Source organism: Danio aesculapii, chromosome 5, assembly GCF_903798145.1.
Source record: "Danio aesculapii chromosome 5, fDanAes4.1, whole genome shotgun sequence".
NCBI classification, from domain to species: domain Eukaryota; kingdom Metazoa; phylum Chordata; class Actinopteri; order Cypriniformes; family Danionidae; genus Danio; species Danio aesculapii.
This window is the reverse complement of record NC_079439.1, coordinates 11,860,816-11,877,986: the sequence shown is the minus strand read 5'-3', so window position 1 is coordinate 11,877,986 and position 17,171 is coordinate 11,860,816. Positions and strand designations below refer to the sequence as shown.

Below are 17,171 nucleotides of genomic sequence, written 5' to 3'. Positions count from 1 at the left end.
AGTGACATCTATGATACGTTTACCCTCACAAGGGTGGAATCAACCTGTCAATCACATGATCCACCAATAGCAAACCTTCTGTTCAGTCCCATAACCATCCAATTAGGCTGCTTAGACTAAAGATCTGTCTCAAGTTCTTTTTTCTTCTCTTGTTTGACAATCTGTTTAATCTGCTTCCTGCAAGGAAGAAAGGACAGTTGCAGCTTCAGTTTCATGCTGTCTTAAAGCATCAGGAGTCATAAAGCCAGTGTCTGTGATCTGTCTGTCAGTGAGGCTGGATGTCCTGCACAGGCAGTACACTTCTGCCCCCATACGGCAGTCCAAACATGGGCAGAGCTTCTGCTGTGTGGAGACCCTGGACGTGGCCGAACTGCCTCATGTGAAACTGCTGGGCCAGTTTTCGAGTCATGACACGCAGGGCGAGGAACGAGGCCATCAGCTCACCCAGGAGGAAGGCCAGATAGAGCGAGTGAACGGCCCGCTCCAGAGGAAGAATAATGATGTCCGGATCCGTGATGAAGAACAGCAGGATGGGCAGCTGGAAGAGGAAGGAGATCAGCCAAAATCCGGCTAATTCTGGAACCTACAGGGAACCAAAAGGAGGAAACTGAGGATTAAAAAATAATAACAATGATAATTTATAATAAATGATTAAATCCACATTTGAGGTCACTAGTTACACAGTTTATTTATTTAATTATAAGTTCTGTTTACTTATTGCTAATTTTAGAGACAACAGAAACCAAACTGTTAAACATATTCTTGTGGAATGCCCTATTTATTATGTTTTCAGACACTTTTTTTTTTCTCCATCTGGAGAGACTTTTATTATTTTATTTTAATTTATTATTTTATTTTATTTATTTTATTTTATCATTTTATTATTTTATTATTTATTTTATTACTTTTATTAATTATTATTATTATTATTATTATTATTATTATTATTATTATTTATTGATGTTGTTGAATTTTAATTGTTAATATAGAAAAGTTATATTTATAAAACACTATGAATAGCAGCTATGCTAATTATTCTCTTTATTCCCTATTTCCACCTGGGGAACTCATCCCGAGGCCCCCAGAGACTATGCAGTGCCACTGATGCGATCCAAGACCTGTGAAGAAATGATCCCAAGGTTTCCACAATCCCAGACCAGGCAGTATCCTGAGCAGCTGCTGTGGTTGTCATGGAGGAGTGGAGAGCATAAGACTGATTCCTGTGACTCTCCAGGGACAGCCGAGTCTTCGCTGATGTCCAGCGTTCTCCAGCCTCCGCTGCCTAGACTACAGCTCTGCACTAGACGTTTGGCCATAGGAGAAGTGGTCGTGCCCAACTGATCCTGGTTTCTATCAAGGTTTTTATCCTTCGCTTTCGCCAATTTTTCCTTGCCACTGGCTTGCATGGTTCGGACATGTAGAGCTGTGCATCGATGAAAAGCAAATCCAGTGTTTGGACTTTCAGCAGTGAATATTAAACCACACTGAACTGAACTGAAACTCTGAAAACTGAACTGACACTTTCAGTTCACTATGACCTTCTATGTGAAGCTGCTTTGACACAATCTACATTGTAAAAGCGCTATAGAAATAAAGGTGAATTGAATTGAATAAGTGACTTGATTGATTTATTTTATTTATTTAAAAAAAAAAAGAGAAATGTTTTGTTATTTTTTATTTAATTTATTTTAATCAGTTTTCATTACTAGAACAAGCTATTTGGCCATTTTATTTTCATTTATTTTTTTCAACTGTGGTCACTACATTCATGGTTATTTCCTTTTTTCTTTCTTTACATGATCTTGTATGTATCTTTTTTTTTTTTTTTTTTTTTTTAAGATGACCCTTTGATTTTTATTTTTAATTTTTTTCTTTTTTTTTATTACACAAAAGCTGTCACTGAGGTAGTACCTTTTACCTTACCTTAGTACATAAAAAGTACACGTGTACCGCATCATACCTTAAATGTACAAAAGCGTACCTTATGTGGACCGGGTAGGTACAGCAATGCACCTTGTGAAATGGTACTACCCCAGTGACCGATTTTTGTGCCTTTTATTTCTGGTGTATATTAAATTAATACACATTCATAATGTGAATTCTGATGCTATTTGAAAAATCTGAAAGTAATTACTGGTTAAATGAAGCGATTTAATTACCACTTGTTTTTTTTTTTAGGTATTTTTATTGATGGTAATTTTTAAAATAAAATAACTTTTTTATTAAAGAATTTGAAAATTTTTAAAAATTAAATCCAATTCAACTGTAAAATAACTACAATTAATTTAATGACACAAGACAACAAATATTTTTATGTTGCTTTTACTTATTTTACTAGGTTAATTGGGTTTCAACATTTTTTTTCAGTCACTAAGTTTACCATTAAGTTTAGTCAGTTTGATTGATGCAAGTTGAGATGACTAAAGTTAATTTGATTCAACTAGAAATCTTTTTTTTTTTTTACAGTGTACTAGTGTTTGGATGAAGGATTTAAGAGTCTTGTGGTCTTTACCTTCTCTTTGAGATTCCCAGCGTATCCGAGGTACATCCGCAACACCTCAAATATACTGATCAGCACCATCCCTGTGACCAGCAGACACTGGTAATACAGCGGCAGATGACTGAACTACAGGAACAGAGGAAGAAAAGCAGGTATGGTGCATCTTTCCATATTAAAAATCTGATTCTTATTACATTTATTTATTTAGAACTGTCTTATTACATTTACATTTAGTTATTTAGCGGATGCTTGGGTCCAAAGCGACTTACGATTGAGGAGGCATTCGGCGAGTCAACAAGAAGAGGCAATACACACAAGAAGTGTTAATTATACTAAGGAAAGGTTTGTGCTTAGAGAATTAAGTGCTAGAGTTAGGAGGGGGAGGCTTTTGTTTTATAGAGAAAAAAGAGTGTTTCTACAGGTGGTTTGTGGCACACTTCATAGATGCACAATGTTTTTTTTATTATTATTATTATTAAATATCTATAGTCTGACCTCAACCTTATTCAAATGTTATTAGAGGTTTTTTTGAACAGAGGTTTGCAGTGTTTTTCAAGACCTCTTGAGTGTTAATTACAGCTATTTCTTGAATAGCTGAGCTGTTAGCAGTAAAGTGTGTAACAGTAGCTCTTCAGCATGCAGAACTTCATTGTGGCCGCAGGAGCCTTGCATTGATGCTAATGGCCTGCCAGCTGCTGCTGCTATTGAGTGTGATGTTTGTGCATTCAATTTAATAACTATTTAATTCACAGTCTCTAAAACTCTCCTTGAAGCAATGTGAGTGTTTAGTTATTTCAAAATGTTAAAACCATAATTCTGTCACCCTTCTGCATGATTTTAGACCATTCTTGGTAGATAATTTAGTAAATTGTTGTCTGACTTATTAAAAATTCTATCATAACTAATATGAAAATATTTATACAATTTATTTATAATACAGTTTGTAAAAGTAATATTTTCAATCTTTTAGTAGATGTATTTTAAAAGAGACTTGCTTTATCAAATAAGTGGATTTGCAGTGTAAACATTAAATAAAAGGTAAAAAGGTATTCTTTTTATTTTGTATATTACATTTTTAGTTATGACATTTCCAAAATCATTCTGCATAAATCTGCAGATTTTTTATTTTTAATTTTTAAAATGTATTTATTTTTTTTTACAAAATTTTAAAAATTGCAAAAAACGTCTGCAGATTCTGTCTGGCCCTGTCAGTTACATGGTTTAATTAACTCAGAAATGGTTAATAAAAAGATATAAATTAGAAAAATCTGGTTACACTTAAGTTTGTCACATTTAAATACACTGTAAAAAAACTGTAATTTTCTGGCAGCAGGGGCTGAAAGAACTGTAAAAAAAAAAAAAACAGGAATGAATTGTAAAGAAAACAAACAACAAATCAATAATTTCTTGCTCCATAATTACAAGTTTTTACTGTCATTTTGTAGATTATACCTGTAAAGATTCAGGAAATTTTACTAATTTTACTAATTATTTACTACATTTTACCAATTATTACTGCAATTATACAGATAATTACTTTAATTTTACAAATTATTACTGTAAATAATTTACTATTGTAATTATACAGAGTAATTAATGTAATTATAAAGATCATTAATGTAATTATAAAGATTATTGCTGTAATTATACAGATTAATTAGTGATTATACAGATTAATTCTTGAATTATGCACAAAATCTCTAAATATTTCATAAAATTTTCCCCTTTTAACATGCCTTTAAATCAGAACAAAACCTTTTAAAGAATGATTTAAAAAAGCTTAAGTACAAATAATTGCTGTTGTCATAAAACACTAAATAAAACTATAAACTGTAATATAGTTTAACAAATATTAGTAAAATAAACCTTTTATAGTTCAGTGCATGCATTATATGCAGCCTACAAAAAATAGGCAGTTATTTGACATTATAAACCTCACTTTAATCCACATGTGATTGCAATCTTCAATAGCACCAAAAAAATGTGACTGAATTGTTTCCCTGCTTTTACCGGAATAGTCTGTAAATATTAATGTAGAACTGTTACTCTCTGAAAATTCAGAAAACATATTTAAAAAAAACAGAAAAATAACTTGATACTAAAATACAAGCAATAACTGTAAACAACAGGTATTTCACTGTAAAATGAAAAAACTGCAAAATTCGGTAAAAAAAATTACAAATACCTTTACATTAATGTTTATTGTTTACAGTGTTCCATGTTCGTATCATTTAAATTAATTGTTTGGTATAATGCATTTATGTACATGCGTTCTATTGTAACATTTTTATTCTTGTAATTACATCTGAAATAATTTTTTGTATAGTTTTTTTTTAATAATAACTCTTGCTCCATCCCGTACTCCTTAAAGGGCACTTATGGTAAAAAATCTACTTTTCAAGCTGTTTGTACAGACATGTGTAGGTATAGTGTATAGACCGTCACATTGGGGATTATATAAACACCCAGTGCTTTTTTTTTTTTTCAATTTAATAGCATAAAAACAGACCAATTAGAGCGGTTTTGAGACCGACTTGATGTAGGAGTGCGGTTCCCCCGCCCACTAATATTGATTGACAGGCAGGCATTACCATATTTAGTGTGGCAGTTTGTTGTTTCACACTCGCCATTTTCAGCATGTAAGTCAAAGCGATGTCACCAAAGGAACACCCTTGCTCTATTTTTGCATGTAAGGCTCATTGGGCTTAACAAGAGCCGTCATCGTCTTCCTGCGAATGAGCAACAGCGATTTTACATTTAGTGGCCATTTGCGCCGAACACACAGTGAATGCAACGTATCGAGATTCGGGCCATTAAAAACAGCTGATTCACTGAGTCTTTTAGCACTTTCTTTGAAAACATTTGATTGGTGTCGGCTGGCGGATCAACATTCACCACATGATCGCTCTCATCATGTACTTCTCATTACGTATTTCTTAAACTTCAGCCATTTGCATTTCCCATGGTCACAGAAGCTCCCTGTCATCTGAACTAGGTGCGGTTGAAAAGTGTGAGCGCGTTGCCTCCCTCCATTGGAAATAACAAATTTGCCTTTAGTTATAGTCTCAGTCAAAGTTAATCCAGTGTGCGTGGTTATTAGTCTCGGTGTACAAGCTCGGAACTTTGAACTAGCGCACAGTCGGCATAACTTTTAGATGCCGCAGTTTTGTTACGTGCAGAAACACATGTTGTAAAGCCTTTACGATTAATTAATCATGATAAATTAAAGCGCTGTTAATAGTGAAACCGGTTAGTCATTGCAACCCTATATGGATGACGCATGTATCATTACGTAGCGGCTGTAAAACCATACAAAGACACACATGATTTTATAACTACCACTCTGACATATTCTGGCACATTAGGAATATTGATTCCTCAACAGTAGTTTCTGCTTGGTCTGTGTCCGGGTCGTACATGTATGGCTAAATGCTGGTCCTCTCACTCATCTTGCTTCTCTCTGTCTGCCTGTCTGTTGCCATACACAAAGCAGGGGAGCTCTTGGCTCCGCCCCCTTAAGTTGGGCGGGAAGCCGAAACAAATTTTCATATGAAGCAACACACCCCTAAAACAACAACCTGTGTACACACCCCCAAAATTACACTTTTTAACACATTATAATAATAAAAAAAATCTGAATTGTTTTGAACTGAACTTATACTGGCACACTCAGAAGAACCATAATATTAAATCTTAAAAGAGAACTCAACCTATAATGCCCCTTTTTTCTTCTAAAGTCTCTGATGTTCCTAGAGTGTTTATGTGAAATTTCAGCTCAAAATACCCCACAAATAATGTTTTATAACTTCTTGAAAAGGCCCCTTTTAGGCTTTGATCCTAATTGTGCCATTTTGGTGACGGTCACTTTAAATTCTAATGAGATTTTTTCTAAAGAGGGCGGAGCTACAAATGCCTTTGTGTCAGCATAGTGGCAGATTAAAAAACAAGAGTAACATGGCGGACAGCTGCTTCTCAGTCAGGGCCATCTATGCTAATGAGGGAGAGATCATCACTAATGTCCTGGGCTTTCCCCATCTGATGACGCAAGGGAGAATGTCAATCAAAGTGTTTCTGCAGACTGTTTTGTCAAGTGTGATTGTAAAAATGGATATATTTCTATTATATATATTTCTACTATATTATGTTCACAGATTGTTGCCACAAAACTGTTTAATCCCCTTATAAAAGTGATTCTTGCATAATAGGCTTTAAGCCTACCTATACCACCAAATCTGTCCCTAACCCTACTCTAATTCCAACTTCTGCAGTACAATATGAACACAATAAGTATATTCCACTTATTTTAAGTACATAATTCTTAATGTGGCTTAAAATAGTGTAAAAAATGTTTTCCTTTTCTTTATTTTATCATAAAAAGTGAATATAAAATGTAAGTAATTTATTTAAAAAACTTGAAAAATATAAAATTCAGAACTTAAGATAACAAAAACCACAAAAAGGTCTAATTCATAATATAGTTATGCTTTATTTTAAGATGTACTGTAACTTCATTTAACTACTGAATTATATTAATTACATTTACTAAAGGTTAGTTTCATGTAATTATGTATAATAATTGTAATATAGATATCTTAAAATAAAGTGTTAACCAAACTTTAAACAATTGAATGTTTTCATTGTAAATATACTGCATAATTCGACCCCTATAAAGTGAGCAGTTTTAACTTTTCTTAGTGAGTGCAGTGGAACAGACCTTTAACTGCAGCATCAGCAGCTCGGAGATCCACCAGAAGGGGAAGAAAAACATGTTGAAGTAGAGCATCATCTGCAGCGGGAGATGAGACGACACCTCCGCACACGCTAGACCACATCAGAGTGTTTCGTTAGATTTAATATTATTATGAAGTAATGAATGAGTGAATGGAAAAAAAAATTAATTAATTAAACAATTATTGAATAAAAATGATAAATAAACCAGGGAATGAGCAAATGAATTAATGAATAAATAAGAATGAATGAATTGAGTGAGTGAGTGAATGAATAAAATGAGGGAATTAAATAATAAATGAGTGAAATAATAAATGGAATAGTGAACGAAAGACTGAAATAATGAATTAACTGATGAATTATTGAAACAAAAAATGAAATAATGAATGAGTGAATTAAATAAAGAAATAGTGAATGAATTAATGAACGAGTGAATGAAATGAGTGGAATAGTGAATGCAAGAATGAAAAAGAATGAATGACCTAATTAATGAAATGATTTAATTAATGAAACGAAATAATGAATGAAATAATAAATAACTGAGATAATGAAAGAGATAGTGAATGCATGAAAGAACTAATTAACTGAATGAGTGAATTAATCAGTTGATGAATTAAATCATAAATGAAATAACACATGAAATAGTGCATTAATAAATTAATCGATAAAGAATGGAATATTAAAAAAAATATGGACGAACGAATGAATAAAATAATAGAGTGAATGAACAAAATAATGAATAAATGAAATAATAAATGAGTGATTTGAATGAAATGGTGAATAAGAATTAAAGAATGAATGAACTAATCAATTAATGAAATGATTGAATTAAATAAATAATGAAATGATAAATTAATAATAAATGCATGAATTAAAAGAAATAGTGAATGCATGAAAAAATGTGATAATTAAATAATGAATAAAAAATAAAATGCATTAATGAATGAATTAATGGAATGATAAATAAAATAATGAATGAGTGAATGAATGAATAAAATAGTGAATGAATAAAATGAATGAACTAATAAATGAGTGAATTAAATTGAATAGTGAATGAAAGGATGAATGAATTAACTAAATCATTGAATGAATTGATGAGATAAATGAAATAATGAATGAGTGAATTAAATAAAAAATGGTGAATGCATAAAGGAAATAATGAAATAATGAAATAATGAATGAAATAATGATTGCAAAAATGAAAAAATGTAATAGATGCATGCATGAATAATCTAGTTTTATAATTATGCAGCCTGTGGTTGAACAACATTTTCTGCAGCTTAAACCCCTCTTTAACAAAATGCCCTTGTTTGTCTAATTCACAGATAGTGGCTATATAAATGCCAGTAACTACACAATCTTGTTTTATATTTCCAAATGTCCACCGATGCAGTGCGACACAGATGGTTACAGTGACAAAAATGTGTACCCTCCTAAATAGAATGAATTATATTTACCAGTGGTCTTACCTTCATTCTCCAGGTAGTGATCTTTAAAGTCTGCGCTGTCTCTGGTCCTGTTGTTGATGAAGACGGAGCCGCTGACATTGGCCAGACCCACTCTCAGGTTCTGAGGGATCGATGTGTAGAAAACAGGCATGATGGACAACACAAGCAAACACTCATTCAGTCCTACACACTCCTCTGCTGCAGTCAGATTAACAGGAGTCTTCAAGAGCTAACCAGATTAAACCCCAGCAAACAGATGGAGTCTGACACTGGATTAAGATGTCGTCGTCACTCTGAGGTATACAGCAGCTATTGATGTATGCAAGAAATGAAGAATATTCAGTATTCATGTGATTATTAAATAATAAGAGCTTTTATTTTTATGACTTGCGAAGATTGGCAGGTTTATATAAAGTTAATTTATTATCCATCCATCCATCATCAGTCTATCCATTCATATGTGTGGATAGATGATTAGATAGTGGATGGATGGACATTTAGATGGTTTGAGGGATGAATGGGTGAATAAGTGGAGTTAGATGAGTGGTGGACAATTAGATGGTGGATGGATGGAATGAGTGGATGGGTGGACACCAGATGACGATTATTAGATGGATAGATAGATGGGCAGATAGATTAAATGAATGGATTGATGGATGTTTGGGTTGACAGGTGAATGAATTGATCCCATTGCTGATGTCCCCCTTTTTTATAAAAGCTTATAAACCAAACAGACTGCATACAGTTTAAACCCTCTGCCTATTCATCTATCCCTCCATCCATTTGTCTAATCATCCATTAATCCAGTAGTCACCAATCTCAGTCCTGGAGGGTTGGTGTCTAATTTGCCTCAACACACCTGCCTGGATGTTTCAAGTATATACTTTGTGAAGCTGCGGTCACACTGGGATTTTCCTCCCATAGACTTCTATTCATACGCATGCGAATGCGTCAGACCGGAATCGCAAGGTCACGCGTCAAGTTTCGCATGTCGCTGCGGTGCAAAGTTCAAGCTTGCTGAACGCTGACCTGCGAAAATCGCATCACTTGACTGCGTGAGACCAATCGAGGATTAAAACACGACCTCTCTGGACAGAAAATTAAAACATTGAGCAATCGCTCGCTTTTTTTAATGTCGAATCATCTTGTTTAATCCCGCCCCTTTTCGCAGCGACACACGACAGAATTTCGCACACACAAAGCCCAGTGTGACCGCAGCTTAAGACCTTGATTAGCTTGTTCAAGTGTGTTTGATTAGGGTTGGATCTAAAATTTGCAGGACACTGGCCAGGGCTGGACTGGGGGGAAAAATTGGCCCTGGCATTTTGGGCCAGAGCAGCCCACTACATACAATCAAAATGCTACCCATATGTGCATGTCCAATATGTTTATCAACTCCCATTTTATAAAAACACAAAAGCCATATATATTAAATAAATACAGACTTTAATCTCAATTTAATTTCTGTATACTGTCCATAAAGATTTTTGTTGGTTCTAAAAAATACACTATTCATTCATTCATTTTCCTTCGGCTAAGTCCTTATTTATCAGGGGTTGCCACAGCGGAATGAACCGCCAACTATTCCGTCATATGTTTTATGCAGCAGATGCCCTTCCAGCCACAAGTTTAATTTTTTTGAATGGTGAAACTATATTTGTGGAAGGTGTGGTCTCAGTCCTCAATTTTAATAATAAAAAAACCTAACTATAATTGTTTGTTCTTTGACAGCAAATTATGAGTAACTACTTTATTTAAAAATGAAAAACTCTGCAATTAAGCTTCTCAATTGTTCTGACAACTTGACGACTTTTCACCTGCTTTCTTTAATACCGATATTTCAATGCGTTTTCATGTCATGTGCTTGATTTTCACAATAAAGCAACAAAACAAAGGAATATGAAATTAAAGTTTATTGTAAAATATCTGTGATTAGGGCAGTTTTGGGCTGAACCGCCTCCAGCCGTGTGTTTGTGTGTGTTTCAGTCCAGAGTCTGTCCGTGTCTGCGGCTTTGAGAGTCTGGACGTCATGACCGGCTGGAGGCTGCAGTACCAGTGCTGACCAGCGAGTGTCACAGCTCGTCCCGGGGAGCTCTGAGGGGGAAATGTTTGAATTCCTCCGGGACCTCCTCGCCTTTCTCTGACCTCTTGTAGAAACCCAGAGAATCCAGCAAACTGCTGATCTCATCTGCCTTCATCTTCTTCACAGGAACAACCTGAGGTGGGAACAAAACTCATGTCAGAAATAGTCATAGGTGCTGAACAGATAGTTACCAATGTTGGGTAAAGTTACTTTTAAAAGTAATTTATTACAATCTTGAGTCACTTTTTTGTAAGTTATTAAATTGTACTTATTTTAATTTTTAGGAAAGTAATGTGAAAGTATGTGTTATTTTTGCATGTTTTTTTTAATGTTTATAATAGGCTTAAGATTGTAATCTTACTTTTTTTAAAGTAACTTTTCGCAACACTGACAAATATACAAACACCTACTTGTTGTCAAATGCCATCTTTTTAGTAGTCATTTTATATATACATCCTATCCTAAAAACATCTATTTATATATTTTCAATCTACATTGTGGTAGATAAAATATATAGTTTGACCATTGTCTTTTCTTTTATTTTTATTTTATTTAATTTTAATTTTTTCACCTTTATTTGTGATAGGACAGTAGAGATTACAGACAGGAAAGTGTTGGGGGCAGAGACAGGGGAAGGGTAGGCAAAGGACCTCAAGCTGGGAATCGAACTTGGGTCACCGTCAGGGGCGTATTTAGGGGGCCCTAAGCAGTGCCAGCCTATGGGGCCCAAAAGTCCTCAAATGCACTTTTTTTTCTCTCCTTTCTCTATATTTTATTTTAATTTTAAGTAAAAATGACATGTAAAACATCTTGTTAATTTTTTTAAATGATTTGTTTTCTTAAAATGAATTCACAATTAAAAATAAATACTATTTTGTTTTTAAAACTAAATCTTTACTCATTTGACAGCTAAACTGTTATATGATTGAGGGTGGGGGACACATTTGCACAATTACGTTCAAATAAAAGAAATGTATATCTTCACCAAACAAAAAATGATTGAAAACGAAGTTATATATAATTTATAGGTATAATTTATACTTCTGGGTATTTATTTGGGGGCTCTCAAATTTCCTGGGGCCCTAAGCGGCCGCTTACCTTGCTTATTGGTTAAATTCGCCCTGGTCACCGCGAGCACTGTGGTGCTATATGTAGGCGCACTTAATTACTAGGCTATTGGCACAAGCATATTTTTATATGCATTTAAAGATTATAATAGGCTGAGGGAGACAACTATCTATCTATCTATCTATCTATCTATCTATCTATCTATCTATCTATCTATCTATCTATCTATCTATCTGTCTGTCTGTCTGTCTGTCTGTCTGTCTGTCTATCTATCTCACCATCGATCTGTCTGTCTGTCTGTGCGTCAGTCCATCTGTCCGTCCACACAGTGCTCAGCATAATGGAGTACACCCCATTTTGAATATTTGTTATCCATTTCCTAGTGAATATAGGCATTGTATTTTGAATAAAACAGGTTTATTAAATGGCTATATTTATTAAAATAATATTTTAGTCACAGAGCATCTTTAGAAATAGAAAGATAATACATTTAAATTTGTGCAAAATATTGGAAAAAAATTGCAAACTACAAAATATCATCAAAATTGTAAAAAAAAAATCTCTTGAATTTTGCTCTTTTATTTTTTATTTTGTATTTAATATTTTTCACTAACAATAATTTGGGTGTACTAATTTTGAACCATTATCATAACTTACTCTGTTAGATTAGCTCTAGATTTGGCTTCAGTACCGACTGATCTAATGTTTATGCACAAATATAAAATTGTAAAGCATCCTATAGAAATTTTAAATGAGAGATTTGTGAGGGGTGTACAGTATATGTATATATATATATATATATATATATATATATATATATATATATATATATATATATATATATATATATATATATATATATATATATACACACTGAGCACTGTATATCTATCTATCTATCTATCTATCTATCTATCTATCTATCTATCTACATCTATCTATCTACATCTATCTTGCTTCTGTTCCTACATATAGTTCCTTCTGTTTTTATTATAAATACTTTCTGAAATGTATAATTTGTGTGTATTTGTATGTTAGTTTTTATCTACATTTGTATATGTAACATTATAATTAATTAGTATTTATTTTGTGTTATATTGGTTTTTATTATGGTTATATTTATTCTGTTTATACTTTATCACCTTAGATTTTTCATTTATGCAATTTGAGATTTATATAGGTTTTAATTTCTCTCTTATTTTCCCTCCACAATTCTACTATTTGTTACATTCATTCTGACAGGATTAAGTAAACAAAAATTACAGATTTTTTTTTCATACTATAATGAAAAAAAAGTCTGTCCATGAATAAAACCACCAGGTCACATATTATTGTTTCTCTTATGACAGACTGAAAATATGATTTAGAACAGAGACTTAAAATATTTTTAGAAAATAACAATAAAAAAACTGTTCAATGGGGAAAATAGCAATGCTGAGCAAGTGATGTAAACACAATATAAAATACATGCAGATAAAATAATCACCTTGACTTCCTCGTCCTTGTCATTGTAGAAGATGAGGCGTGGGTTTTTATCCTCCCCTGAATCATACTCCAGGTTATGACTGTAAACAGCAGGTTAAGGTTAACTGTCCTCCGAGGCTGTGAAACTGTTTAAACATATGGCAGCTCTCCGGGCCTGTAAAGATTTCATTAACGTTTACATCACTGTCAAACACTGCCTTAGCAAAAGCACTCGCAAGAAACATGAACACGCTATTATAGAAACTCAAGCTGGCACAAAACTTAAAAAAAAACAAGATTTATGAGGTAGTAAAGGGGAATTCAAGTGTTGATGTCAGGATACTATAATGCCCATCGCTCCATCAGGAAATTATAGAGCTCTGGCATCTTCTTTATGGATCATCCCACAACACTGGGAGCCTGTGAATGGAAACAATCCATTAATAAACATTCAAGCTCTTAATATTTGTGTAATGTACAGTTGAAGTCAGAATTATTAGCCCCCCTCTGTTTTTTTTTTCCCCAATTTCTGTTTAACAAAGAGATTTTTTTCAACACATTTCTAATCATAATAGTTTTAATAACTCATTTCTAATAACTTATTTATTTTATCTTTGTCATGATGACAGTTAATAATATTTTATTAGATATTTTTCAAGACACGCCTACAGTAAACCGCTTAAAGTGACATTTCAAGGCTTAACTAGGTTAATTAGGTTAACTAGGTAGGTTAGGGTAATGAGGCAAGTTATTGTATATTGTGGGTTTGTTCTGTAGACAATGGAAAAAAATTATACTTAAAGGGGCTGATAATTAAAATGGCTTTTTAAAAATTAAAAATGACAAATAAGACTTTATCCGGAAGAAAAAATATTATCAGACATACTGTGAACATTTCTTTCCTCTGTTAAAGATCATTTGGGAAATATTTAAAAAAGAAAAAAAAAATTCAAAGGGGGGCTAATAGTTCTGACTTCAACTGTATATAAACAGAAGTTAACAATTGAAGTGGATCAACTTTTTCATAAGTTGTTCGAAAATCAAAATGTGTATTGAACAATGCTAATACTTTTTTTTTAACAAAAACATGCTCTGTAAATATTTAAAAATATTATTTTAGTCATTAGATTATATTTATATAGTGTATATAGCTATCACAGGAATACATTTCATACAATATTTTTTTAAACTAATTACTATACTTTTTTGTTGCAGTTTTTCGTAAAGTTAGATCGTAAAGTTTTAAACTCTTCTTCAGGGGCTATAAGGGAATACTGCGTGCCCATGTAAATGTTTAGCGAAAGGGCATAAAAACCTAATAAAATTAATAATGAATACAGTTATTTATACATGAATGATATTTCATTACTGTTAATTATTCAAATGATATGAAATTAATTAAAATAACGATTAAAATAAATAGGCGACATGGTGGCTCAGTGGTTAGCACTGTCACCTCACAGCAAGAAGCTTGCTGGTTTAAGTCCCGGCCGGGTCAGTTGGCATTTCTTTGGAGTTTGCATTTTCTCGCCGTGTTCGCATAAATAAAAGGGAGTAAGCCGAAAAGAAAATGAATGAATGATTGTCCTAAAAGCAAAATATGTACTGAACAATGGTTTTATATATATATATATTTTTATAATATATAAATAATATAGAATTTTATAATTATATAAATATTTTTTTAAACATGCTCTATAAATATTTTTGAATTATTTTAGATATTATATTTATATACTATATATACTATCACGTGAATACATTTGATTTTTGATTATCTGTTTAAATTGAAAGTGTTTATTTTTAATGTATTTTTTATTTATTTTTATTTAAATTAACTATTAACAATAATTTTCATTTTTTCTTAAATAGATTATTAAGTTTTAAACTCTCCTTCAGGGGCCACAAGGGAATACCCATGAAAATGTTTGGCATAAAAAATGTAATAAATAAATAATAATGAATTCATTTATTTATACATTAATGATAAGTAAAATTATTCAAATAATATGAAGTTAATAATAAATTAAAATTAAAATAAAATAATTAAACGCTAAAAATAAATGCTAATTAAATTAAAATGAATACACAGAAATTTATTAAATTAGCACAGTACTATAGGTAGAACAGTGTAACATCATATACAACTAAATATTGTCTTAATAATATTTCAATAATATTATTTATGATGGAAATATTTTATTGTGTAAGTTGACCCATATATAACAAACTAAATGTATTTTAGACTAAAAAAAAAAAAAAAAAAAAAAAAAATAAATGCAATATTGTATAGAGCAACCTATACTTTAAAATTATTACTACTATTATTATTATTTTTTTTTAATTAATGAGTCAATCTGCCAATGTTGGAGCCCAAGCTTTGGTAAAGTACACTATTTGATGTAGAAAATTTAACTCTACAATTTAACAAAGTGACTTTTGACATTTTTGTTGTCTGTGACAATATAATGTGTAAGAAATAATATATAGAGAAAAATGTCTGTCAAATAAGAGAAAAAGTACTGGCTTATTACAAGGTTTTTATAATGTAATATACAACATCAACCCAGTCAATATATCACTTTAAACTATTAAAAATGTTAATAAGACTCACCCCTGACTGACAAAGGTCCAGAATTTTACCCATACATGAGCCTATTTGTCCTGTTTTTACTTCTATGCTATAAGAAATTGTTGAAATAACCCATGGAAAGAGACCAAGCGATGGCAAATTTGGCACGGCATTACTTCCCATTCTGAAGTCATGTCGTGCCGAATTCGGCATCCCAAATTCTGACTGAGGACAGTTTAATGTACTGGCCAGTTTGTTATTTGCCTAATAAATGACAATAGGCTACAGTTTATAATTTAAAACATTACAAATTTAAATTTTTATTTTCTAATAAATATATATAATCTAATAAATATATATCATCAAATAAATATAATATCTAATATATATATATATATATATATATATATATATATATATATATATATATATATATATATATATATATATATATATATATATATATATATATATAATAAATATATATCATGTAATAAATTTGTATTTTAAAAATAAGTTTTGTTTGTGTATTTCTTTATTTCAAATAAAAAAGTGTTGTTAAGATGACCACCCGACAAGCTTATGCAGCAAAAAATAGTGCTTAATTTCACTAAAATGCAGCATTTAAATAGAAAATAAGGCGAATAATAAAAAAAAAGCATAAATAAATGGGGAGAATTTACAAATATAAACATGAATCACAAAATATGGAGCAGCTAATTTACAGATATTTTTACATTGTAGTGTAAGCATTCGTATTTCCTTAATTGACATATATTTAGCTTCAACACTAAGTAAAAGATGTAAATGTGTTACATCATTGAACCAAAAAAGCCTTGCATCAATCACTCACCACCAGCTTTCCTCTTGCTATAACAAGCTTGTCCTCCTCATCGTTACTTTCTGAAAGATTTTCAGCTGTTCTCCCAGCCACACACAGAGCCAGGAGGGCCACCAGTGTGAGCCACATGCTGTGTTCAGGATAACACAACTCACCGTATTCAAAAAAGATTGAGGTCCTGTGCTTGAAATGAGGGTCAGTACAGTAGATATGCACTGGCTGATAGGTGTTCGCCAGCATGTGGCGAAGTCTGATTGGTTGATTTAGTTGAGGGGGTATTGGATTTAAGTCTTTAGTGTGTGGAAATGATTGATTATTAGCAGGGTGAGAGTTTCTGAGAAGATTTTTGCTAATTCTGCGTAGAATTTTGAATATAACATTTTTGTAAATTTGTGCAGAATGATTTTAAGACTATACAAACTAAAAACACATTAAACATAATTAATTTAGGACTGGAAAACTAATAA

General features: G+C 32.0%; 2 protein-coding genes across 2 annotated transcripts; both read right to left on the bottom strand.

The window, feature by feature from the left end:
* Positions 1 to 265: 265 nt before the first annotated feature.
* On the bottom strand, positions 266 to 8,827 carry zgc:112294 (transmembrane protein 17A). Its single transcript, XM_056456847.1, has 4 exons — positions 8,698 to 8,827; positions 7,215 to 7,321; positions 2,513 to 2,626; positions 266 to 583 (listed from the first exon to the last, which is right to left on the bottom strand). The coding sequence occupies exons 1-4, from the start codon at positions 8,825 to 8,827 to the stop codon at positions 266 to 268; spliced, it is 669 nt and encodes a 222-aa protein (XP_056312822.1).
* Positions 8,828 to 10,574: 1,747 nt separating this feature from the next.
* Positions 10,575 to 16,900, bottom strand: selenoe (selenoprotein e). The gene is made up of 4 exons (XM_056456846.1): positions 16,717 to 16,900; positions 13,635 to 13,711; positions 13,314 to 13,392; positions 10,575 to 10,892 (listed from the first exon to the last, which is right to left on the bottom strand). The coding sequence occupies exons 1-4, from the start codon at positions 16,831 to 16,833 to the stop codon at positions 10,749 to 10,751; spliced, it is 417 nt and encodes a 138-aa protein (XP_056312821.1). The 5' UTR covers positions 16,834 to 16,900; the 3' UTR covers positions 10,575 to 10,748.
* Positions 16,901 to 17,171: the final 271 nt, after the last annotated feature.

Excerpts from the sequence above, each read along its gene's own strand:
- zgc:112294 (XM_056456847.1), bottom strand. The coding sequence starts at position 8,827 with ATGCCTGTTTTCTACACATCGATCCCTCAGAACCTGAGAGTGGGTCTG. Across the intron at positions 7,322-8,697 it reads TCACTACCTGGAGAATGAAG|CGTGTGCGGAGGTGTCGTCT; the intron begins GTAAGACCACTG and ends GATGTGGTCTAG. Across the intron at positions 584-2,512 it reads CTGGGAATCTCAAAGAGAAG|GTTCCAGAATTAGCCGGATT; the intron begins GTAAAGACCACA and ends GGTTCCCTGTAG.